The 25,661-nt window shown below is 35.1% G+C and overlaps 3 protein-coding genes across 8 annotated transcripts; 2 read left to right on the forward strand and 1 right to left on the reverse strand.

The window, feature by feature from the left end:
- The first annotated feature begins 957 nt into the window (after positions 1 to 957).
- On the forward strand, positions 958 to 15,653 carry LOC120161465 (DEAD-box ATP-dependent RNA helicase 15). Of its 3 annotated transcripts, XM_039171711.1 has the most exons (14): positions 958 to 1,055; positions 1,185 to 1,307; positions 1,460 to 1,560; positions 1,886 to 2,058; positions 2,157 to 2,388; positions 2,492 to 2,610; positions 3,145 to 3,201; positions 3,290 to 3,474; positions 4,110 to 4,254; positions 4,354 to 4,437; positions 4,515 to 4,578; positions 4,841 to 4,855; positions 10,417 to 10,422; positions 15,643 to 15,653. In XM_039171711.1, exons 2-12 carry the CDS (start codon positions 1,192 to 1,194, stop codon positions 4,849 to 4,851), a joined length of 1,287 nt encoding a protein of 428 aa, XP_039027642.1. In that variant the 5' UTR covers positions 958 to 1,055; positions 1,185 to 1,191; the 3' UTR covers positions 4,852 to 4,855; positions 10,417 to 10,422; positions 15,643 to 15,653. The 3 variants fall into 3 exon arrangements, with proteins under 3 accessions (XP_039027642.1, XP_039027644.1, XP_039027638.1); XM_039171713.1 differs by lacking the exons at positions 10,417 to 10,422; positions 15,643 to 15,653 and adding an exon at positions 5,206 to 5,216; XM_039171707.1 differs by lacking the exons at positions 10,417 to 10,422; positions 15,643 to 15,653 and having other exon boundaries at positions 4,841 to 5,109.
- LOC120161456 (nuclear pore complex protein NUP1-like) lies at positions 5,995 to 14,693 on the forward strand. The gene is made up of 8 exons (XM_039171700.1): positions 5,995 to 6,369; positions 6,583 to 6,641; positions 6,772 to 6,926; positions 7,213 to 7,420; positions 8,902 to 9,213; positions 9,308 to 9,394; positions 13,006 to 13,659; positions 14,211 to 14,693. The coding sequence occupies exons 1-8, from the start codon at positions 6,090 to 6,092 to the stop codon at positions 14,640 to 14,642; spliced, it is 2,187 nt and encodes a 728-aa protein (XP_039027631.1). The 5' UTR covers positions 5,995 to 6,089; the 3' UTR covers positions 14,643 to 14,693.
- Positions 15,654 to 19,777: 4,124 nt separating the features above from the next.
- On the reverse strand, positions 19,778 to 23,253 carry LOC120161487 (axial regulator YABBY 5-like). Of its 4 annotated transcripts, none has more exons than XM_039171734.1 (8): positions 23,074 to 23,253; positions 22,927 to 23,027; positions 22,163 to 22,285; positions 21,425 to 21,542; positions 21,270 to 21,318; positions 20,949 to 21,024; positions 20,193 to 20,252; positions 19,778 to 20,005 (listed from the first exon to the last, which is right to left on the reverse strand). In XM_039171734.1, the coding sequence occupies exons 2-8, from the start codon at positions 22,999 to 23,001 to the stop codon at positions 20,000 to 20,002; spliced, it is 507 nt and encodes a 168-aa protein (XP_039027665.1). In that variant the 5' UTR covers positions 23,002 to 23,027; positions 23,074 to 23,253; the 3' UTR covers positions 19,778 to 19,999. The 4 variants fall into 4 exon arrangements, with proteins under 4 accessions (XP_039027665.1, XP_039027659.1, XP_039027652.1 ...); XM_039171728.1 differs by having other exon boundaries at positions 19,778 to 20,008; XM_039171721.1 differs by having other exon boundaries at positions 19,778 to 20,008; positions 20,184 to 20,252; positions 23,074 to 23,252.
- Positions 23,254 to 25,661: the final 2,408 nt, after the last annotated feature.

Raw genomic sequence — 25,661 nt, forward strand, 5'->3', positions numbered from 1 at the left:
TAAAATATTGATGAGAGTATAAAGGAGTCAAGGAATTGATGAGAATAAAGAATTTACAAACAATTATAGTCAAAGGACTAAATTGAGTAAAATGCAAAGTTAAGGGACAAATAAAAAAGAGAGTATGTTTTTAGTAAAAAAGTAAGAACTGAAGTTACATAGGTATTCTATTGTGGTGTATGAGCATGTAGTTCAAATTTAGTAAAAAGTAGACTTAAAAATAAATATTTTTTTAGGGAGACTTAAAATAAATGATGAATTGATGAAATTGGGACATAATAAAAAATTAAGGGACTAAATTGAAAAATAAAAAAATTTTTATCAAAAAGAGGAATTGAAAGTACATATGTATTCGAAGATGATCTAGGAGCATGTGGTTCAATTTGGTAAAAAATAGACTTAAAATAAAGGTAAAATTGAAGGAATAATGAAATCATATATTAAATCGTAAAATTGTCAAAATATATAGTCAAATTTTTTTATTTTTTTGAGTAACTCGAAATTTCAAAATTTTCGAATAAGTGTTTAAACTATTTTTTAACCCATCTAAATGCCTAACGTTAAGAAAAATAAAAATTGTAATATCATGACATGTGTTACTTAACGAGATTTTATAACGATCGTTATGGTCGAGGTACTTTAAGTGATAATGTTTGTAACGTTAGGCACCTAAAATAATAAAGTTTGTAACGTTAGACACTTGGATGAGTCAAAAAATAGTTCAGATACCTATTCGAGATTTTTGATATAGTTTGAACACTTATTTTGTTATTAAGCATCTTTTTTAAGTGGGTATTTTATTAAATAATTAAAAATATACTTAAATTATTAAACTGCCCAAAGTGGGGCTTGGGTTATGACCATGCAGCCCATGTCCAACTGGGGATAACAGCGGTTAAAATGGTAAATAATGAGAAGAAGCAGAGGCATATCGGGGAATAAACTAAAATTTCCGCTGTCAATTACGATCACTCGTTGAACCCCAGAAAAAAAAACCCTATCTAAGAGAAAACCCTAAATCCCCGAATTTCTTCCTCTTCTAGTTAATTTCTCAGGTAAATCTCCCAAATCTACGATCTCTCTTTGATGTTTGTGTTTGTATGAAAAACTTGTTTTTAATTAGCTCTTCGATCTCCTACTTCGCTAAAACCCTAATTATTTGTTATTGTATTGTGATTTCGTAGGGAAAAAATGGGAGAAACCAGAGACAACGATGCTTACGAGGAAGAGCTTCTCGACTACGAGGAAGAAGAAGAGAAAGCCCCTGACTCCGTTGCTGCTAAAGTCAACGGCGAGGCCGGAAAGAAGTGAGTTTGAATTTCTTTATTTTACTCTGATAACGTATAAGCTTTGGTTAGAATAGGTATAAATTGCGTCAAATTTGTACTTTTTGTGTCAAATGATTTTTATTTTTCTTTTGTATATGATAGTAATAAATATATTCTCCTCTCTTTTGTAGGGGCTATGTTGGGATTCACAGTTCAGGATTCAGGGACTTCCTTTTGAAACCAGAGCTTCTTCGGGCCATTGTTGACTCTGGATTTGAGCACCCTTCGGAAGGCAAATTTCCGACTCTTTACCTTTGTTCCCTTTTATATATTTGTTTAGACATACTTATAGTTCCAAAATTTCATTGATGGCGTGCTCTTTGGCTGTTTTGTTATTTTTCTTATGCTAGGGAATTCTGTTCAAAATGTTCAATTTAGATGTATAGTCTCTTTTGCATGTGTTTAACGTGGTTTCTTGTTTGATCTAAAACATTTTTTGATGGACTTCTTTTGCAGGTAATATACAACTATCATAAAGTTAAATTAACAGGATCACGGAGGCTATATTTTACTTACCCTGGATTCCTTCGATGCACTTTTCTTTGGTTCTTCATTAGTGCAACACGAATGCATTCCCCAAGCTATATTGGGTATGGATGTCATTTGTCAAGCTAAATCAGGGATGGGGAAGACTGCAGTTTTTGTTCTGTCATCATTACAGCAGATTGAACCAAGTCCAGGACAAGTTATTGCCCTTGTTTTATGCCATACAAGGGAGTTAGCTTATCAGGTTTGTACATGTTCTGCATATTTTCTTGGAAGCTTTCTGGTTATAAAATTTCCCTTTTCATTCTTGAAATATGATATATGTCATTTATCCCCTTGTAGATTTGTCATGAGTATGAGAGGTTCAGCACTTACCTACCTGATATTAAGGTTGCCGTCTTCTACGGTGGGGTCAACATTAAAGTACACAAAGATCTGCTGAAAAATGAATGCCCCCACATTGTTGTCGGGACACCTGGAAGGATATTAGCTCTGACAAGAGACAAGGACCTTTCTTTGAAGAATGTGAGGCATTTCATTCTTGACGAATGTGACAAGATGCTTGAATCACTTGGTTTGGTTTTCTTCACCCAAAGATAGATAAATGTGTTAAGTTTTTAAATTATTCTTTTACGTATACTATTCCCTGTGGTATTTATTCTATTTATCTCCTGCAGACATGAGGAGAGATGTGCAGGAGATATTCAAGATGACCCCTCATGATAAGCAAGTCATGATGTTTTCTGCCACACTCAGCAAAGAAATTCGCCCGGTTTGCAAAAAATTTATGCAAGATGTAATATTCCATGGCCAGTACTAGAATTTAGAAAGTATCTTTTTAATTCATTCCCAGCTTTCAAGAAGTTGTGTAAAATGCTAATCTGGTGGGTCCATCACTATATGCTTGCTACTGGTGTCGCTTGGATGGGGTGACTTCAACTAGTCATTTATAGGTTATGCAGTTTGATGGGGAAAGTTAGTGGTGAAGTGATAGGTTTTCAGTGTTTAGGTTTTGATGTAGTGATTTGGTTTTTACTTTGGCTAAAATTCTTATGTTTTCAATTAAGGCTAGGGGTCTAGGTAGGCTTGGGGTAATAAGAACTGTTGGGCATTTTGTTTTTGTTTGGGGTGTGTGGTCTTGTAATAGGATCTTTGTTTCTGAGGGAGTACATCACTTCTTGCTTTGACTAAGAAATGAATCTGCACGGAGGGAAGTCAGATGGACCAGGATCCAATTCAAGCAATGTGCATCCATAATTCATTCGTACTGGATTTCATTTGCTTGAGGAAGCTCCCTAATATGATTTAATATGACATTTGTTCCTTTCAGCCAATGGAAATTTATGTGGACGACGAGGCCAAGTTGACCCTTCATGGTCTTGTGCAGGTATGTTTTGTGAAGCTCGTTCATCCTCATTAACATTTTAATTTTAAATATATTTAAGACTCTATCACCAAATTGGTTCCAATGACAGCACTACATCAAACTGAGTGAGCTGGAGAAAAACCGCAAGTTGAATGACCTACTTGATGCATTGGACTTCAACCAAGTTGTTATCTTTGTCAAAAGTGTGAACCGAGCTGCTGAGTTGAACAAGTTACTTGTAGAGTGCAATTTTCCTTCTATATGCATCCACTCCGGCATGTCCCAGGAAGAAAGGTTTGTACTTATATTGCATCATACATTTCTTACATCAGTCTTTTTATTTTAAAATTTAGAAAAGCTTAGGATACTCTATATTTTTAAATGTAAATGATTTAAAGGTCTTTATATTTTGAAAATATCTTCTTACAAAGGCTTTCGAGGCATGCTTTACCATGTTTTCTTAGTGCAGCAAGTATGATGGTTCAGTTGATTATTTTGTGTATTCTGTTACATTCAATGTTGTGGTGGTTTTTGGCACTTGGAACAATGGAATATTATTATGACATAATTTAGTTGACTTGGATTAAGCGTTATGGTTATTGTATTTTCTTATTCTATTTTTCCCTCTTGAAAGAGAACATATGTGAAGGGAAAATAATGTTTTTCTTTACTTGTTAATATTTTCCCCACAATCTCATATTTTGTTCTCTTATTTTAAGGTTTTGGCTTTTTTGGTATTATATCTACCTACGAAAAAAGGTTTACTTTCCATCATTTTTAGAAGCTCGGGTTTCTTTTTCTGTTCCAGTAGGATAAGGTTCAGTGCTTAATATTATGTGGTTTTAGCTTCTCTAAATTCCTATAGCTGATATTTGTAATAGAAGTATCTGATCTTGTCCATGGTATTAATAATAAACGATGAATTGTAGGTTGACTCGGTACAAGAGTTTCAAGGAGGGACATAAAAGAATTCTAGTGGCCACAGATTTGGTTGGAAGGGGAATTGACATTGAACGTGTTAACATTGTCATCAACTATGACATGCCTGATTCTGCTGATACATACCTGCACAGGGTAGGTTCTGTTTAATGTTTAAAGTGAATAACCTTTTCTCGTCTTGCTTCTCCTTTCTGCACATAAACTGACTACGGTTGCTTCTTGGTTAATTGGCAGGTTGGTAGGGCTGGTAGGTTTGGTACTAAGGGTCTTGCGATTACATTTGTTTCATCTGCTTCAGATTCTGATGTGCTCAATCAGGTTTGGATTGAAAACTTTCTAGAATTATTTTGCCCCGTGATGTCAACCTCTAATTGATTTTGCTGGTTTCATTGCAGGTCCAGGAGAGGTTCGAGGTGGATATAAAGGAGCTTCCTGAGCAGATTGATACATCCACTTACAGTATGATTCTTTTTACTCCTTTCGTCTACTTTTGGTATAACTACTATAATATCTATATTCTCGTCAATAATTGGCATCGTTATATTAGAAAGGGTTTAATCACTTTGTGATAGGTGTTTGTTTTGCTGTTCACTTTTGTACCACCAGTCTTAAATTTTTTAATCGATATGTCGGCACTAATAAATGCTTGTCAATTTGGTTTCCTTATATTTGCGTGCTAACCAAAATTTCTGATGGATTGAAATTTTGTTCTTTTTGGTAGTGCCATCTTAATGGAGTTATTTACAGTCCGCAATATCAGAGATGGGCCAGAACCATGAATGAAATTTGTGCAGTTGCTGGAGGGCATGTGGTTTTGGACTGGTTCTTAATGAGTGTTGTAGCCTTTCTAAGAATTCACTGGGGACTTGATGTCAATCAATTTGTAGGGATAAACATCCTTTTTGAGGACATTTTTTGGCGCTATTGCTAGAGAGTTGCATGTCATAAGATATGATTTGGAGCTTAACTTAATATGCTTTTTTTGTTTTACTGCCATTCAAGCTTTATAGGGGCTTAATTTTAATTGTGTTTTTTCTTGCCATATCCTTATCTAAAGATGTAGATATGTTGGTAATAGTGGAGTAGGCTTCATTCAATTTTCTTGCTGTTGATCTATCATTAACTTCTTAATATGCTGTTTTGGTTTTACTGCCACTTGGGATCTCTTTCAAAATGTGTAGTGCCGACAACGTTTGCTTCATATACATGTTCTCCATATCCTTAACTTCGAAAACCAACAAGGTTGCCGAATTTCATTGTTCTATTCTAATTTAAGGTCCGAGAAGCATACATATTCTGAAATTTGTATATATTTTGATTTTTAATTTATATGCTTATACATTATTATTATTATTATTGATATTAATTTGTATATACATATAGATTATAATAATCGAAATTAATTTTATTTGAATTGATTCAATATAAAATCAGTTTAATTCATTAAATTTTTAGCCGAAATCGTATTATAAATAATATGTATATATTTGAATTCAAAGAATATTATAATAAATTTGGATGTGAGAAATATATCTTTATGTACTTTAATTTAGTCATTGATATAACAATTAATAATAGATTAACCTCACAAGCTTTAATTAATCTTTCAATCGAATTAAAAAATAAACCAAATTAATTAATTAAAATTTTGTAGAGTTTTAGTTAAATTCTAAATTTAAATAATTCTGGATTCATTCAATGTAGCTAAAAAGCCAAATTTTCATTATTTTTGTTACGTGGCGTGTCCCAATTGGTTGTAGACAGTGCCTCACAATTTAAGGGAAAAAATCGAAGGAGCAGATGTGTAGCTAAAATGGGAACAAAAAGTTTTTTTTTTCAAGAGGAACCAAAAGAAAATAAAAGAAGCGAAGCGCGCTTTGCGCTTCGTAGTAAGTATAAACAGTGACTCAGTGAGTTGGTGTGTGATTGCACGTGGGAGAGAGAGAGAGAGAGAGAAGACAACAACTCGAATGGAAAAAACCACCGGAACGACGCCGTCCTACTCAATGCAAGAACAGACAGCAACCGAGCGCGGCGCCGGTGGGAAACAAAGGAGGCAACCGCCGCGTCGACCACCGGCAACGCCCTACGCCCGTCCTCAGCAGAACCAATCCCTACGCGGCCGCTTACTCTCCAAACTTGTTGATCCCGCTTGCCGTCTCATAGCCGGCGGGGCCACTAGGATCTTACCCTCTCTCTTCAAATCCTTCAGCACCGATTCTCTCCCGCCGCCAGAACCTCAAGCTCATGGTTAGTTATATATATTTCGAGAGACCACATCTCTGTTGAAACTTCTCTCTTCGTAGGGATTAATTTGGGTTCCTTAGGGTTTTAGAGGTACTTATTATTTTGGTGAATGGAATCGGGGGATTTTTTTTAATGATTTTCTATCTATCCGTTAAGTTATTAAATGTTGATTTGCTGTCATTTGTTGTTGAAGTTTGATATTTCTGTTGGAAACAGTTCAGTTCAGTGGAGATATAGAAGAATATGATAATGAAGAAGACCAAAATTGTGCAACTGTAAGTGTTTCATAGTATGCAAAATTTTGGTAAATCACAATTTACTTTCTCTATTTAAGTGAAAATTTGTTAATTTTGAGCTTTTCTTGATGGCCTGGCTTGAGTAAGTATTTTTGCATGCCATTTCTAGTTTGTTGAATCCAAAACAGCTGGTACTAGTGGGGCAACTGATGTACCAAAGGCTGGTTTTGACTCCGCTGATAATAGAAAAGGCCACCAAGGTGACACTAATGATGATGGGATTTCAGAAATTGAGAAACTAGTGAAGGGGAAATTTTTTTCGAGGTGACTTGTTTTTGTTGTTGCCACTTATACATGCTATGTGTTCATAAATTGTAAACTCCCTTATTTCTGCCAAGAATTACTGGTATAAAATTGTCAGAACATCAATTATAGCCATATCCCAACTCCCAACCATTACGAACAACCTTGGTTTTGATATTAATGATTCATTCATCTCCTTTTGTGCATATTCACACATCCATGTTTGTCTCTATCTTTCTGGGTGATCATTTAGTTAGTGGAAAGAGTTGACCATCTAATGTGTTTTAACATTTATATCTATATCCAGGGATGAAATAAATCGTCTGATTGAGATTATAAATTCAAAGGCTGCTGAAGTTCCTAAAGTTAATCAGGAAAGTAAGGATTTAATCCTGTCTACTGGAGGACCTGAGGGACCTATAGTTGCTACAAACCTGAGAAGGCAAACCGAAGAAAAACAGGATGATCTAAATAAAGCTGTCAGAGACTTGGCAACCCCACTTCCTAAGCCAACTGTGAGTGAAAATCACTATTCGGAACTTGTATTGGATCGATGGTATGCACATGAAATACTGAGGTTGAATGCTGTGTCATGTGTTAGTTTATGGAGATGTTGTGATACTTGTGCAAGAATATGAAAAAAGTATTCCTCTTGTAGTTAGACTTAATTAGACTATGTTGTCCCAAATCTTTATTTTCTGGAAGCGTTCATCTGCAACAAATATCAGATGGATATAGTATGGTGGTCCTACCTTTTAAATATGTGGAAAAATGTTTAGGGAAAATTTAACATGCCCACATGACACACTTGGATACACACCCTAAGTCTGAGTAACATAGTTTGTATAAACACATATTTAAAAAAAAAATTATTTGAACTCATAACTATTATATTATTTTTCACTTTAACATAATTAATCTTGACTGAAAATGATGTAGGAAAAACGAGTTACATCAAATTAAGTTGATTTATATGTAGGATAGGCGAGAACTTGTAATTTTAGGCTTGAGTGCATGGGAGAGTGGTTGGTTTTGAAAAGAAAAGACCTATCTTTTTTCATATATATATATATATATTTTTTGATAGAAGTTGGAGGTCTCATTAAAAACTCCCTTCATATTCGTTCACATACTAAGAAGTATGTTAACGAACATTGGAAGGAAGAAAAGAGTACCTCAAAGTTTATTGATAATAATACCCAATACAAAAGATTACACGTAATAGCCTCCTATGGTGATATACACCATTACAACAAACACCTTAACCTCATATAACCTCATCCTAAGTCACAGTCTAATCACCTAATTTCTAATTACACCTCCAACAATAGGATTAAAACGACGCAACATAACATACTACAAAAGAAAAGCAACACCTGCAACCATATAAACTAAATCAAACCACGAATAGAAAGACGAGATCTAATGAGATTCGTCTTCTTCAGGAGCCCAAGAGTTTGGCTTGAATGAAGGCTCTATCTCATGCACCATGATCTTGAAGGAGTTTTCATATATATACATAAGTGCTTACAAAACAAGCTGTACATGTTGTACCTGACTTCACTCTAGTGTGTGGTATTTTGCACTTTGCGCCTCAAAATTATAAGTTATAGTGCCTAGGGTGTGCCTTGCCCCTTGGCTACATTGGGTTAAGCTCTTGAAAGGAAATTAAATGTTTACTCTAGCTGTTGGATGAAATTAAATGGTTACTCTAGCCGTTGGTTGGGAAGAGGAAGGATGTTACAATGAGCCTTGTTGGAGTTGCCTGCATCAGATGGTGTTAATTTTCCTCCCATGTATAGAAGCTTATATATATTTTAAAAAAATCTCTTCTTATTTCTCCCTCTGATACGCATGTGAGTGCTTTCACAAATGTGATATTTTTCATGCCCATCTTATATCAATGTACCTGTACTGTTAAGTGCAATGAAATTTAATGTGCTTGTATCACTGATATTTTTTCTTTTTCTATCTGAAATTCTATGAAATATTGCAGCTCCTAAATGAAACTGGACCTTCACCAATTGAAATTGCAAAAGCATACATGGCAAACCGAACATCAGAAGTTAACCTAGGTTCAAAAAGTATTATATCAAAAGAAGAAAGACGAACAATGCTGGCTGATGATTTTGCGTCAGAACCATTTGTTCCATCCGCTTCCCCAAAGCCATCAGCAGGTTGGCCAGGTTCTACGGTGCTGGATCAACGTGGTTACTTAACTCCTCAAAGTCAAAGAAGCAGATTCGGGCTTCATAATATTCCAAGAACCCCTTACTCCAGAACAATCTATTCAAAATCTAAATCCAAGGTGTGGAATTTTAAATTTTATTTTGTGTTCCATCACAGTTTACATTTGATGATTGTTAGAGGTTTTCTTTTTCTTGTTCTTTGCATTTAATCAGCTGGCTCATGTACGAGATGAGAGTGATAGTTTCCTTAATGGTTCAGTTTCTCCCTTGCAGCGATCACAAACTTCTGCATATGGGCAGGTAATTTTTCATTATTAGTGGTTTTGATTTGAGGGTACTACTGGATATCCTTATAGTATAGTGCTAAATTTGTATACCTACACGTTAAAAGATAGCATTATTTTTCTGATATACCTTTTGTAAATTGAGAAAAAAAAGGATACATTTGAACTGATGGATAATATTGTAAATATCTGCACTTCATTCTCCTCTTCCTCATTTCCTCGCATCTTATTTTACCAATTTGGAATTATTTGATTTTATTCGTGAGGATGGAAGATAGTCATATTTCCTATTTTCTTTCCTTTCACTTCTCTTTCCTACCTAGCGCACTTAGAATTTATTTTCTTTCCACTTTTGTATGCTTTCTAGGAAGGATATAAATGGGCAATGACGGAGAAGTGTTTAATCCAACAGTTGAGCTACATGTTTGAAAGTGTTTATGAGGGGATTGAAGATTACAGACCGATTAGCTTAGTTGGCACTCTTTTCCTCCTTCCTCTGATTAGGGAATTCAATATGAGTTCCTTAAATCATGAAGGGGGATTTTAATGAGGCCTCAATTCCTATAAAAAAAAAAGCTTAGTTGGCAGCCTGTACAAAATAATTTCTAAAGTTTGTCCAGAAGCTTGTTTCAGTAATTAAAGACATAGTTAGCCCTTCACAGTTTGCCTTTATTCCAGGAAGGCAGCTGCTTGACTGTGCTTTCGTAGCCAATGAAGCCATTGACTTTTGGAGGAAAAAGGGGAGGAAAGGTGTTGTTTTCAAGGTTGATTTTCGAAGAGCATATGATTCGGTAGAATGGCTAATTTTATTGAGATTATTGAAAGTTATGGGCTTTGGTGATAAGTGGATTTCATGGATTGAATTTTGTATATCATCTGCCTCTATCTTGGTTCTAGTGAATGGATCACTAACAAAGGAATTTTAGATGGGCAAAGGGTTGAGACATGGTTGTAGTTTGTCTCCACTGCTGTTTAATATAGTCGGGGAATTACTGAATTTAATGTTGCTAAAGGCTGCTGAATGTGGATTGTTTGAAGGGTTCAGTATTGGTGGAGTTGCTAATAATTTCCACTTGACTCATTTGCAGTTCGCAGATGATTTAATCATTTTCTGCAGAGATTCTCCGACTCAGATTCTGAATATTAGGAGAGTGTTGAGGGTTTTTAGTTTGATGTCAAGGCTCCATCTTAATCTGTCTAAGAGTAAGTTGTTTGGTGTTAATTTGGAAACTGATACTTTGAATGAATGGGCAGTAGATGTAGGCTGTGGTGTGGGTTCTTTTCCTATGACATACCTAGGCTTACCGATTGGGGCAAACAGAAATTCAGAGCTTTTGTGGGAACCAGTAATCCAGAAATTTAATATCAGATTAGCTGGTTGGAAAGCTGCTTCATTATCGATGGCTGGAAGATTGGTGTTGGTGAAGGCGGTATTGTCATCCTTACCGATTTTTTTCCTCTCTATCTTCAAGATTCTGTTTAAGGTAAACCAAAAGTTGAATTCTTTGATAGCTAATTTCCTTTGGGGGGAAGATCAAGTAAAGAAACAGATTCATTGGGTTAATTGGAAAACGGTTTGTCAACCTTATGAGGAAGGGGGCTTAGGAGTCTTGGATTTGAACTTGACCAATAGAGTGTTACTTGGGAAATGGGTTTGGAAGTTTGCAAATGAAAAGAACTCTCATTGGAAAAAGATGATTTGTTGCAAACACAATATCAACAATTTATCTTTATCAATAAATAAGGTTGTCACTCCTCATGATTCATGGATTTGGACAGGAATTTTGAATAACTATGAGAAAAAGGATTATATAGGGGATTGTTTGAGGTCTAATTCGAGGATTCAAGTGGGGAATGGTAGGTCAATTGCATTCTGGAATGATGTTTGGGTTAATAATTCATCTTTAAAAAATCAATTCCCTAGGGTTTTTGCTTTATCGATTAATAAATGGGGGAAAGTTGCTGATTTTGGTTGTTACGAAAACAATTGTTGGGCTTGGAATATTCAATTAAGGAGGAATTTATGCGATTGGGAATTGGATCAGTGGATTTCTTTAATGTCACTGCTGGATAATATTGTTTTGGTTGATTCAGTTGATGACTTTCTGGCATGGTAAGGCAAAGGTGTTGGTTTGTTCTCGGTAAAGTCTTGTAGAATGACACTTTCTGGCAGTTATAGAGGGAATTTTCAGTGGAATAAGTGGGTTTGGTTTGGATTGGCTCCTCCTAGAGTTGAAACATTTCTTTGGCAGCTATCACATCATAAATTAGTTGTTAAGAGTGGAGTTGAAGAAAAGAGGGGTTCCATTGGATGATGTTTTATGTCCTTTATGTCTTAAGGATGAAGAAACAATTGAACATCTTTTTATTTTATGTCCTGTTGCAAGGGAACTGTGGAATAGATTCTTAAGGTTATGGGATTTATCTTCAGTTTTGTCCAGAGATCCCTTGTCCCTACTTTGCTCTTGGTCTTTTATAAAGGTTTCTTCTTCAATCTGGATATCTATCCCTGGAGTTGTTTTGTGGTCTTTATGGAAGGCTAGGAATTCAGTGGTGTTTGAAAACGGGATTTGTGACTGTTCTCCACTGTTCTTCATTTGCAGTTTTAGGCTGGCCAAATGGTATTTAGCTAAATTTCCTAATGACAATATTCAGGCTGACTTATTAGTAGGGGATCCAGTGCTTGCAGACAGTATTTCTGTTAAAACATCAAATAAGAAAAGGGATCTTTGTTGGACTCTACCTCCACCTGAATTTTTTAAATTCAATGTGGATGGGGCAGTTAGAGGTGATGGTATGAAGGGTGGAATTGGAGGACTATTGAGAGATTCAAATGCTTCTACCTTAATCACTTTTTCTACTGCTGTGAGACCAGGACCACCTAAGTTTGCTGAGTTGAAAGCCATTAAAGAAGGCATAGACTTATTTCTTTACTCTGAATGGGTGTTGAAGGGTAGGCTTATTGTAGAGAGTGATTGTAAAATAGATGTGGACTGGATTTTGAGGCATGTTACTGCCCCTTTGTTTTTCAGTTCTTTGTTTGGGGATATTGGGGCATTACTTTGTGCTAGGGATATTATGATTAAATTGATTCCTAGGACTTGTAATTGGGAGGCTGACAAGTTAGCTAAGGAGGGAATAGGTTGAATGTCTTCAGCTTTAGTGGGGTGCTTGTCGGTTTTTTAATTTTGGGTGTTTATTTTGTAAGCTGTAATCTTATGTAATTATGGTTTATTAATCTATTGAGGTACACTTTTCCTCCTTCCGCTAGTTGCCTCTTCTCAAGAGGCAATTATGAGGGAGGTTTTTAATGAGACCTCCTATTCCTATAAAAAAAAAGTGTGTATGAAACCTAATTATTAGATTAAAATTTCCTATCTTCATACCATTATATCTTTCCTGCCAAGCAAAGCCTTAGGGGAAAAATGTGCTCTTGATTTGGACATAGCCTTATCTCTGTGTTTGTGTTTAATTCAAAGCTGGACAGATCTGAAAGCTGAATAAAGTAATATTTATCATGGTGTAGCAGCTAATGCTAATTGCAACTTGCATGTGATGATTTGAATTCGTATATGTACATCTATTTGACTTGAGTCGTTTGTTTGTTGTTTGAACACTTGATTGAAGTTGAGGAGCAATATAATGGATAATGGCCAGGGATCTGTGGGACCCATTCGCAGAATTCGGCATAAGGGCACTGCAGACACTCCATCCAGAGGATCTATTTATTCTCATTCATCATTGAATGGTTCTTTTCCAGTAGTAAATTCTAATATTCCCAAAGGTCTATCTCCTACTATCAAGAGGAATATGGAACAAGGAGGCACTAGTAGGTCTTCAATTTTCCAGCCGGTAGATAAAAATAGAAGCTCTGAAATGGGTATGCCACCTGTTCATCCACATTCTAGTCAGACGGCTAGGACAATATTGGACCACCTTGACCGAACTCTAGTGACTCCGAAGGAGAAGTCGGAGGAGTTAAAGATAGCTACTTCATGGAAAATATCTCAGTCTTTGGATGCTAATGATGCTGTTTTAACGGGGCACAACAATGTGCCAAATTTAGGACTTGATTATTCTAAAAGCAAGGATAAAATCAACAGTAGAAGTCTCTGGAATGAAAAGTCAATTTCTGTGGCTTCTCCAGAGAGTAATGTGAAGAAAACAACTTCTACTTCAGATTTAAAAGCTAATAGGACTGTTACAATGTTAGGCAGTAATGCAGGGTCATCAATAGATGGTGGAAAAACTCGGGATTCACAAATGAAGACTGCACACAAGGTATTTCATTCATCCTATTATTATAACTGTGACCGTGAATGATCTTACTAGTTATTAGGTCTTATGCATTCCCCACTAATGTATTATTCTCATGCCATGATGCTAATCATTCTGCTAAGTACTTCCCTAGTAAGCATAAACTATATTTTGCTGAGAGGAAATTTAACCATTTCCCCATAATATTTATTGAAGGATACTATATAGGAAATAATATATATTTTTTTACTAATAACTGCCTTCTACGTATATTGGCATCCAATTTCTTCCATTTTGTTTGAAAGTAAAAGATACATAACTTTTTCTATTAGGTATATAAGGTGATAATATATACCATCATTTTATCTCCCTCTCTTAAACCAACCCTGAAATGTTTTTTTCCCTTTAAAATCCTGAAATTTTGATGGGGTCATGAATCTGGGTAATCATTATATGATACAGGAGTATTAATCAGTGTCACACACACGGTCTCATTTGTCAATTTCCTTTGGTCTATTAGTTGCTTAAACTTTTGTTACATCAAAGAATGGCATACTCGTCAATTTATTGGACAGGATCTTCCAAAGTTAACCGATGTTCCAGTGTCTGAGGCTGTTGCATCCGAGGGTCTACAAAAGCCTTCATCAAATTCTTCAGGAAATAAACCTGTTTTGGCTTCTGTTTCTGTCACCAAGCCTGAGCAAAGGTGGATGTTTACTTCGGATAATAGCACCGGTTTCACTTTCCAGGTTTCTGCATCTTCTGCCGTGTCTTCTGAGCCGCCAACACCAACCATCATACCGTCGATATTGGGTAGCAGTCAGCATCAACCCAAAGAGGAGCTTACAGGACCTACATATACTTTTGGCTTGAACAGATCTTCCCCTGCCCTTGTTTTCTCTTTCCCTTCGACAAGCAGCGCCCCAAACCACATCGATGCATCGGGTATTACCTTCAACTTCGGATCCGATAGGTCATCAAGAATATCTTTCAGTTCTATCGGATAAAACACCACATGCCATTGAAACAGATTTCCATATTCTTATTTTTTCCTTTTTTGGTTTCTTTGGGACTGTAGCAAGTTGGACTCCAGATTTCATCGGTTAGAATCAGCGAAGGCAAAGAGTTGTCTAAAGCTGAAACTTGGTTGGATTCAGTTAGTGCTAACTTCAAACTGTATTATGATTTGTTGGTTAGTTCATGATGTTAAGGTTGTCTTAAAACTAACTGGAATTATCTTAAAGAGCTAAATTACAGAAGCATCCTCCAGTAAAGCCAGGGAAAGCATTGCAACAAATATTGTACTTGGCTCTTCACCGGTGAATAATGCGATTTTTCTCGCATTTTCTAGAGGATTGTGTTATTCCCATTTTTGGGGTTCTACTTTCCAAGATAAGATAAATAATGAAGAAGATGAGGATGGACGTGGCACACTTGATGTTCACACATTTTGATGCCACCGGAATCGCATGTTCGGAACAAATAACTTTTTCTTTCCTCACGGTTTCGGAATTTTATAATTAATTCGGATTGATCCATGCCGTACATCTAATTTAATAGGTGAGTTTTTGTAAAATTTTGAAATTTTAAATAAGAATAAATTAATCCATAAATTGTACATTGAGCCACAGAGTTAGGGCTGTAAATGAGACGAGACAGATCGCAAGTTACTCGAGATTGACTCAATCAAGGCTCGATAAATACTCGGATCGAATGGACTCGACTCGAATTCTTAACGAGTCGAAACAAACTACTTGATACTCGATTCAAAAAGCTCGTGAGCAGCTCGAAAATATAATATATTAAGATTTTATTTTTTTTAAATTATGAATAATATTAACATTTTTGTTGATTTTTTTAAAATACGATAAGGTTTTCTTGTATTTAAGGTTCAGGTTCGAGTTTAAGAATTTTTTTCATTTCGAGCCTTTTCGAGCTGCTCACGGTTCAGGATTTCGAGTTCGAGTCGATCTTAAAAATTTTAAGCTCGCGAGTTTTCGAGTCGAGTTCAGTAATACTCGAGCTCGACTCGGCTAGTTTTCACCCCTGCACAGGGTCACTGGCTCCCGTAAAGTTTTGAAAAATTTAAGTGGTTTCTTTTCAAGCTGTGTTGTCAAGTCATTGTATTTCTTTTACAACTATCAAAGTTAATCATATGAAGGAGTGGTTAAAAATCTAAAGAAACGAATTATACATATAAACATGTATAATTGGTGATGGTAAAAAGTAAATAAAATTAATACTAATATAAAAATACATATAATAACAAGAACTCATTGACAAACTAACATTATCATATCACAATAGTAACCTATTTTAGATAATGACAAACTAAGATTAGTACGACTTAATCGTAATATATCTTTTGCGATTAGGAACACCTATCACTATCAAGCTCAAGGGACTATATTAATAATAGATCAATAAAACAATTAAATAAACATCATTTTGTGAAATAACGTGAAAATAATATTGAGAAAAATGTCTTATAAGAGCAAGACCTAAAACGTACTACAATAATAAATGAACGGAAGAAAGGAGGTGGTCACAGGCTTTTTCTAGTGCTGAAATGACAAATGAATGATTTTGACATCTCAGATTCTTATGTCAGACCCTCTTTCCTTTGCTTCTTCTTCATAATTCTCCCCCTCCTCTTTCACCAACCATTTACTTAATGATTCATTATTTCTTTTATTTTGCCAGCCTCCTCTCTTTTACTACATTTCAAATCGCCGATCCCAATAACATTCTCATCATTATTGCCGCTTCCATTACATCACTTCTCCGTATTCCCATTCCACGAGAAAGAAAAAGGAAATTTGATGATTCTAAAAAACCAGTTATATAAAGTCGATTAGCTAGTATCAATGATTAAAAAGAATATTATTATTTTTAAAGATTTTTGAATTGAATAATTACGTTTGGTTCGAAATCGACTACATTCTTATTCAAAATCGGGATCGATGGGCTTGCATTAACTGTAAGGTGTTCCCTGAAGAGACATGTGCATCACAACACATATTATTGATTTTAGTGTTCCGTGTACGCTACGGGCGGAGCATTCATTGGAGGGCTAAATTAGGTAAACCTAGGATCCTTTAGAATAACTTACATGGAGCTACAACTGATGACTTTAGGAGTAAGGTTTTGTCTCATACAGGTTTTGGAACTACAAACTCAAATAATGCAGACATGTTATGGAAAAATATGGTAAATTCCATCAGTGAGGTGGGCAAAAACACACTTGGGTTGTCGACAGGGAAGGTCAAGGAACATAAAGAATCGTGGTGGTGGAACGACGAAGTACAAACTAAGGTGAAGACAAAGCAAACTTGCTTCAAGGAGTTTCTACAATGCAATGACGACGAAGAAAGATCGAGAGCTAAACAAAGATACAAGGAGGGAAAGCGGGAAGCCAAGAAAACAGTGGCTAAAGCAAATGATAAGGCATACGAGGAAATGTACAAGAGATTAGACACCTATGAAGGACAAAACAACATCTTCAGGCTTGCAAAATCCAGGGAGAATAGGAAAAAGGATCTAGGTAGCATTAGGTTTATTAAGGACAACAATAGTGTTCTTTTAGTGAAGATCATGATATTAAGAGAGTTTGGGGTAGTTACTTCTTTGGCTTATTTAATGACGGTGCCTCTCCCTATAGAGATAGTATCATTGATGGGTCATCAGACCATCATACTACGACCAATGACTGCCCTACAAGTAGGATTGGGATTGAGGAAGTCAAAATGGCTCTTAGAAAGATGGGGAGGGACAAAGCTGTCGGTCCAAACCAAATTCCTATCATTGTGTGGTTGGCCCTAGAAGAAGAGAGAGTTAAGTGGTTGACCCCACATCTTTAATATTATATTAGAGACTGCCAAGATGTCAGAGGAGTGGAGAGAGTCTACGGTGATACCAATCTATAAGAATAAAGGAGATCCCCAACGTTGTAGTAAATACAGAGGTATTAAACTACTCAGTCATACCATGAAACTATGGGAAAGGGTGATAGAGGCTAGGTTGAGATAGGTTACTAGGGTTTCAGAAAACCAATTTGGCTTTATGCCAGACAGGTCTACTACGGAGGCGATTCATCTACTTCGACGGCTTATGGAGAAATATAGGGAAAAAAATAGAGATCTTCACATGGCGTTCATTGACCTTGAGAAGGCGTATGATAGCGTTCCCCGCGATATGATCTGGAAGAACTTTGAAACTAGACGGATCCCAACTGCTTATATCCGGGTGATTCGTGATATGTATTGTAGATCTACTACATACATCAGGACTACAATTGGCGACATCGAGGCTTTCCCGGTGGAAATCGGACTCCACCAGGGGTCGGCTCTTAGCCCTTACATCTTCGCCTTGATTATGGACGACATCTATTGTGCGACACCAGACGGTGTTCCATGGTGTATGCTTTTCGCCGACGATATTGTCCTAGTTGCTGAAACAAAAGCTGAGCTGAATAGTAGACTGGCTACCTGGAAGACTGCTTTGGAAGAAAAAAAGTCTAAGGATTAATATTGAAAAGACAGAGTATTTATGTTCAAACTTCAGTGGGAACCAAAACGATGAAGATTTAGAAGTATGCATCGAAGGACACGTTCTCCCCTCAAAATATTATTTCAAGTACCTAGGGTCTATGATACATAAAGATGGGGGTGTAGATGATGACGTTACACACCGTATAAAGGCGAGATGGCTAAAGTGGAGGGCTGCTACTGGAGTTTTGTGTGACAAGAAGGTGCCTCTAAAACTTAAGGGAAAATTTTATAGAATGACAATAAGACTAGCATTGTTGTATGGATCAGAATGTTGGGCAATCAAGAAGGGTCACGTAATGAGGATGGAGGCCGCAGAAATGAGAATGCTTCGATGGGCATGCAGTAGGACTTTGTGGGACATGACACCAAACTCTGCAATTAGGATGTCCTTGGGGGTGGTGCCTGTATCCGAAAAATTGAGGGAGAGAAGACTACGGTGGTTTGGGCATGTCCTTAGGCGACAACCGTCGGATGCGGTCAGGAGGGTATAGTCGATTACAATCGACGGTGCCAGAAGGAGAGGACGACCAAGGAGGAAGTCGGTTGGCTGCTTGAGATCTGATTTGAAGGATTTAGCTCTTACCGAGGACATGACCTCTAATAGGAAATTATGGAGACTTAAGACCAGGGTAGCCGAGTAGTGAGGGTCACAACCATAGGGTGTAGCATCGTTGTCTTCTTTTTAATGCCTTTGTAGTAATTTTCAATGACTTCTACTTTTTATACGTTTCTGTCATTGGAAATTATGAAGTCTTAGAACTAGGATAGCGGAGTAATGTTGCCTTAGTTTACGTTTTAACTCATTTGACTTTATTCATTCTCGTACCTTGTTATCGCTGACTTATGTGCATCATTCTCTTCATGTTTTCTTTTTCTAAATTTAGTCGGGACTTACGTTTCTGTCTATATGCAGAGATTTTTACGCAGAGATTTATTTGCAGGGATTACTTACCCTTACGGACGCGAATATGAAGACTGCATATGATTACTTTTCAACTATGTATTTATTTATTTATTTATACATGCATTGTATTTTATCTTTATTTTTAATTTTCTGACTGTCGGAGGTCTTCCACGGAAGCTGCTCTCAACCTGGCGTTGGGGACAACCTACTACCCTACCTCCCCCTTACCCCATTGCATATGGGAATAGGGTCTTGTTGTTGTTGTTGTTGTTGTAAGATATATATGCATTATCAATTAATAAAAAAATATACATTAATTTATATATTTATTTTTTATATTTAACGATTAATTACCCATCATCGCTCATTACAGGAGGATTTTAATAGCTGACGAACATGATATCTCACATGGTTTTGAATCGATGGAATCGGTGGCGGAGTGACAACTTGGTCAGGGTGGGCACGTGCTCACTTGAAATCCAAATTTTATTGGATTACTTGTTATTTTACTGATGGTGTCCACCTTGAAATTTTATTTGTACTCATTTCATTTAAAAATTTAATATTATTAACGTATGTGTCTACCCTAAAAAATATTTCAAGATCCGTAACTGGATTGAATAATATTATAATATCTTAAAATAGACAAATGAGTGGGATTTATTTTGAGTGATTAAACATGTAAATATGGTCGGTCGAAAAGTAGCTGAGTTGAAGTAAATATTACATATTCTAAACACAAATAAAAAGTAAGGATATAAATAAATATCCATATCCTTTAAACACACACAAACACATTGGATCAACACTTTTTCTTCACTTCAAACCCTCAAATCGCAACCTTTTGCTTGAATCTCAAACGCAACGCAACCGCTTGTTTAGCACCGCACTCCTTGCCGTCGGACGCTTCTTAAACCTGCTTAAAATCCAAATTACCTAAGATTTTATTATTTTAATAAATTCGTGAGTAAGTACTAATGAATGTTAAATTGACATATGCTTTTATTGCATAACTTACACTATTTTTAAAAATTAAATATAATTTTATTTAAAAAATATTTAATCGCATAAAATCGAAATAACTAGTTACTCACATTATTCACCTTAGTTTGGTTGTTCGTTTCCAGCATCAGCCCAAAGTGGATATAAGGGAAATGTGCCCACTACCATACACCACAATTAACAAAAGAATATTAGTCAACATAACAAAAAATTGATGATTAATTATGGAAAATAAAATATTTTATATCGGAAAATATCATTTTAGACATTATATTATATGTTAAGAACTTAAAATTATACTTTTAAATGATATATGAATTCTTTAATATTATAAATTTTTTAGTGATTGTATGTGTTCCATGAAAATATATACCAAAATTAAAAATATTTTCTATCTGAAAATTGACATGATAAAATTCAATATTTTCTAGATAAAAAACTATAAATTATATAATAAACTAATATTGGATAATAAATGAAAGTTAAAACTGTAGTTTTAGCTTTAAAAGCACTTTTTAAATATAATAAACTAATATTGGATAATTTTCAAATGTATTTTTCTTTAAAAATCATTTGTTTAATATTATTTATGACTCCAAAAGTGATTTTAATTCTGAAGACACTTGTAAAGAACAATGGTGAAAAAGAGGTTGGTTGTATTATTTAAAAATATATATGAAGCATGAGAAGAGAACACTATTATTATAATAATACTCATTAATTATTATATAAAATAAATAATTTTTTTATTTTTATTTTCAAATGAGTTGATACTTAAAATTGAATACATAAATATGGATGAAAAATCATAAAAGTGTGACAATTCTAATCTAAAGTAATTGCAAAATCATACTTACATTCTTAGCAGCAGTGCTAAAGGCTTCCCTGTGACTGATATCTGGATTGTTGGCCTTGATCCTTTGAATCTCCTCTCTACATTAATCCACAATTAATTACGTCCATATTAAATATATCAGAGTAAATTACACATTTAGTATCTAAACTATCAGTTTTGGTCCGCTTTAATACCTAAACTTTTAATTTTTTCAAAATCATACCTAACGTTTAGTTTTCATTTCATTTTAATACTCAAACATTAAAAACTTTAATTTTTGATTCATTTTAGTATCGGTTCAAGATTGATTGATGTACATGACAAACGTTAAAAGAAACCATACTTGATGAACTGGTTGTATGCAGAAGGTACTCGCTGCCTCTTCTCGGGAGCTGAAAAACAAAACAACAATGGCGCCACAACAACAATTATGAAAAATCCATACGTACATTATACAAGGAAAAAGCTCAAAACAGAGCAGCGTTTCGATCAACGTACGTCGGTTCACCACCCTTTCCTCGGTTGCACTGTTAGCGGCACGCATCGAGAACTTGTTGCCGCATTTCGACGACGAACCCAGATCTGTCCTGTAATCCTGTATTGCAGAATTGGGTGCCTGAAAAAAGAATTTTAAGTTAATCGGATGTATGATTTTATATCAGAATATAAACTTAATAAATCATATTAAAAAATTAGATCATTGATAGAAATATAAGAAAAATATCGAAACTATGTAGGAATTTGAGAGTACGATTGTTCCCCTAGATCCATCCTTAGACATTGAAGTGATGGTTTGAGAGAGAGAAAAGCAGCGGAACCAGGCATTGAAGTGACTGAATCAGTTAGAATTGTGGCATCATTGAATGTTAGATATCAGAACCGGACATAAGCTCGAAACCCTTGAAACAAGGGCCCCTAAGAAACCAATGAATGTCTCTTACAACCCTCACGGTTTTGCCCTCTTCAGATTGTTTCCATTGTTGAAGACAAAGTTCTTGGAAACATGTCATTAAAAACCTAAGTACCCTAACTTACATGTCAATCAAATCAGTCTACCCTAAACCAGACATTAGAAAAACAAATGAAAAGCGGCTGTGAAACTCCAGTTCTGCAAAACTTGGCGGCTGCTAGGGTTTCCAGAAAACTGTAGCTATTTCATAATTTTTTTTTTTACTGCGACCCAGATTAGCCCTAGTTTTTATAAATTTTATTCTATTTCGACCAGGATCTTATCACCTGAATATCTTGCCATGACAGTGACTGAGATGCGGCGGCTGCCATGTTAACAGACCATAGATTGGTGCAGTGCCCGCATCGAACTGTCACAATATCGAACAGGCTGCTACATGGAACGCTCACCTGCGCATCAATCCAATAATTACCCACTTATTAAAACGTTTTTTTTTTCAAATTAAAATTCAGTTGTGATCGTAACCAAAAATGAAAGAAAACCACAAGATCAGCTAAGATTATAAAAATCTGGGTTTTCTTTTTGTTACTGATATGCTAGATTCAGGTTTCTTCCTACATGAAGAAAAACGAGAAAGAAACTAGGTCAGTCGAATATTGTTCAGGAAGAAGCATAGGGTTTGTGAAAGAAATACCCTTTTATTTACCCAAAAAAAATTAACAAAAGGAAAAAAAGAAAGGAAATCTCTAAGCCTTCCCTTCTCCCAGCCCATTGATTTATGACTTTATTTTGACTGCAAAAGAAGAAGAAAAAGAAAAGTCTAACGATGGAGACTTGACGGGTAAGAAAATCAAGAAAACCCAAAAAGAGAAAATCAAATAGATTTCAGTAAAAAAAAAAAAATCTGATCAGTGATCACAGAAGTCAAGGCCAGCTTTTATCAGTATCTATAATGTTCTTTTCCTTGTAAGATATACATGGAGAAAATTCCAATCAAAAAGTAAACAAAAACATAAACTACAACACAAAGAGAAAAGAAAAAAAAGCAGATCTCATCCATTAAAAAGAAGAAACTTGTGAGATCAGATACCGCAAGAACTATGTTGCAAAAGTTGCAAGGGATATAGCAGAGTTGCTCAGGCACAACATCGATGCAGCTCGACATATCTTCAAGTGAAAAAACAAGAAGAAGAAGGAGGTGGAGGAGGAGGAGGAGGAGGAGAAGAAGAAGAAATCAAAACCAAAGCTTAGAAGAAGCAAACTCTCTTCAACCTCAATCCTAGAAGAAAGCAACAAAGAAACCCAAATAGTTATCTCTGTAAGTAGCAAAAATCACAAGAGGAAACCAACACTTGCTTTAAACCCGGGCTATGTATAACAACAGTAAGCTAAATATCTCTTTATATAGAAAAAAATTATTCGGAGAGTGAACCAGTAAAAGAGAAAACAAAGAGAGAGAGATAAGATCCAAAGAGGGTAGAGAAAACTCCAAGCTGATATGGTGAAAATAGAAAGGAAAAAAGAGTGGGTAATTTGTACACAAGTGGGCGGCACTGGCAGCAAATGCTGGAACGTGGAAGGGATGATAAAGTGTGATATTTTTGCTCATGGGAAACCGGGTTTAGTTACAGATTGAATTACTTAGTATTGATGAGTTAAAGAGATTAGGGTTTGAAGGAAAAAGAAAAAAGAAAAGTTTGAAGTATTATCAAATACTGTCCAGATTAGGGTTTGTTGCTATTATAATGAAAATGTGACCCTGACCTGCTACATCCTCAGCGGACGATGGGGGCGAAACTTTTCCCTTATCCCATTCCTTTTCTCTTCAACTATATCCATGGGATTTAACCCTTCAAAGCCGGCATTAAGTCGCAGTTCCTGTACGAATTTCAGTATTAGTAACTTTGATATTTAACTTTTTACACCCTGTATATCCGGCCACGGTAAAATGAAATGTTGTTCTCCCTAAATGATTCAAGTTTAGGTGTATATGCATTATTAATAAATTTAAAAAATTCTTAACAAATATCACCTTATAATCACTCTCAAATTATTTAAAGATAATCAAATTTCAAAACTCATCAAGTGATCTCATTGGCAAAAGGAAGTGTTGTTCTCGCTAAAGATCTAAGGTTCAAGCAACTATATCTGTAGTAGGGTGTATACATTATTAATGGTTAAAAATTATGGACAAATATTATCTTTTAATCATCCTAGATTATTAAAAAAAATCAACATGTGTGCCCTTGCTTGATTTGTATCACATTACAACTATAATTGCCTTTTCATTTCTATCTGATATCCGGTTCTAGTTCCATGGGAATGTTAGATTAGATTCTAAGGAATTGTTTTTCATGATAAATTTTGGTAAGAAAAATGTCGTAAATCCCTCATAATTTCAAATTTAACAAATTAATCCTTATTAGGAACCCATTTTAAAAAGTAATAGAGAGCCTACACATCATTTGTGATGGGGCTGGCACGATGAAGTAAAATTGTAAGGGAACATACAGTTTGATATAGAAAGAGTGAATCATAAACGATGAAGCCAAAACGGGAAACATATAATTGTACCATGTGGAGGGTCTTGGATTCTCTATCACAAGGGGGAGTCATGGACCCTATTCACACTTGGATTTCCAAACCGCAACTGTCTTAGTTGTACATAGAAAGAGAAAGTTTATTATGCATTCATCTTTGTAACATCTTTTTAGAAAAAAGAAAGAAAGAAACTAAGATGAGATGAGATCTTGCAGGGATATATTATAGTTTGGATAATGAAATTTTTTGAAAAAAATTATATTGGTTAGTTTAATGATACTATATAATGCTGTAAGATTCTCGATAATTATTATTTTTCATAAATATAAGGTAATTTCGTCTCTTTTGATGAATTAGGGCCTAGCTTGATTTCATGTCGGTCAAGCATAAAGGGTTGGACATATAATAGTATTATTATAAAATAATTTTTTAGTACTGACCAAAAAATAAAGAAATGGAAATGGGATAAAATTTGATTGTATTGTTAAATAGTTACTGTTTTAGAAGTAAATTTGTCATGGTTTGTAATTTTTAAAATTATACGTTGTCTCTAAAATTAATACAATAATTTAAAGGCCTATACGTGTGCGAAACATAATCTTTTTTTTTTTTAAAAAAAATCGATTATACGATTTAGAAATAATTATATTCGAGTAAAGAGTTATATTTAAATAAAACACTACAATGATAATTTTAGGATTTGAACCTAAAAAGAAGTGTACCCACCCGCCCCCTCGATCCATCTCTATTGATACAAACATACTTATTGAAAATAAAAAAATAAAAGAAAATAAAGATACGATATAAGAAACAAAAAAGACGATTAAAAAATTTTGGCGATCGACAATCAACAATCAACATTAGAGTTAGTGTCACTACAGGTCAACCAAAAAGAAAAAGAAAAAGAGATGAACGACACACTAATGAAAAAGTTAGGTTTTTCAAGAAAGAGAAAACTAGAGTTTTTGTAAATGTAATTATTAGGATTTTTTTATTAAGCTAAGATAAATACAAAGTAGTATCTGTTTATAACAGTCAAGAAAACTAGGAATGAAGAATTCCTTCTTACTTGCATACAAAGAAGATTACATAGCTTGTTTATATACAACTATAGTAGTTATAAGATTAACTAACTAACCAAATTACAACAGATTAAAACATCTAACTATAGACTAACTAATTACAGTTTGATATATCCTAATACCCTCCCCTCAAGCTGAAAGTGCATGTATGTTAAGAAAACCCAACTTGGCAATAAAACCACAATGTGTGGGAGGCCGAAGA

Source organism: Hibiscus syriacus, unplaced genomic scaffold (assembly GCF_006381635.1).
Source record: "Hibiscus syriacus cultivar Baekdansim isolate YM2019G1 unplaced genomic scaffold, ASM638163v2 tig00002880_pilon, whole genome shotgun sequence".
NCBI classification, from domain to species: Eukaryota; Viridiplantae; Streptophyta; class Magnoliopsida; order Malvales; family Malvaceae; genus Hibiscus; species Hibiscus syriacus.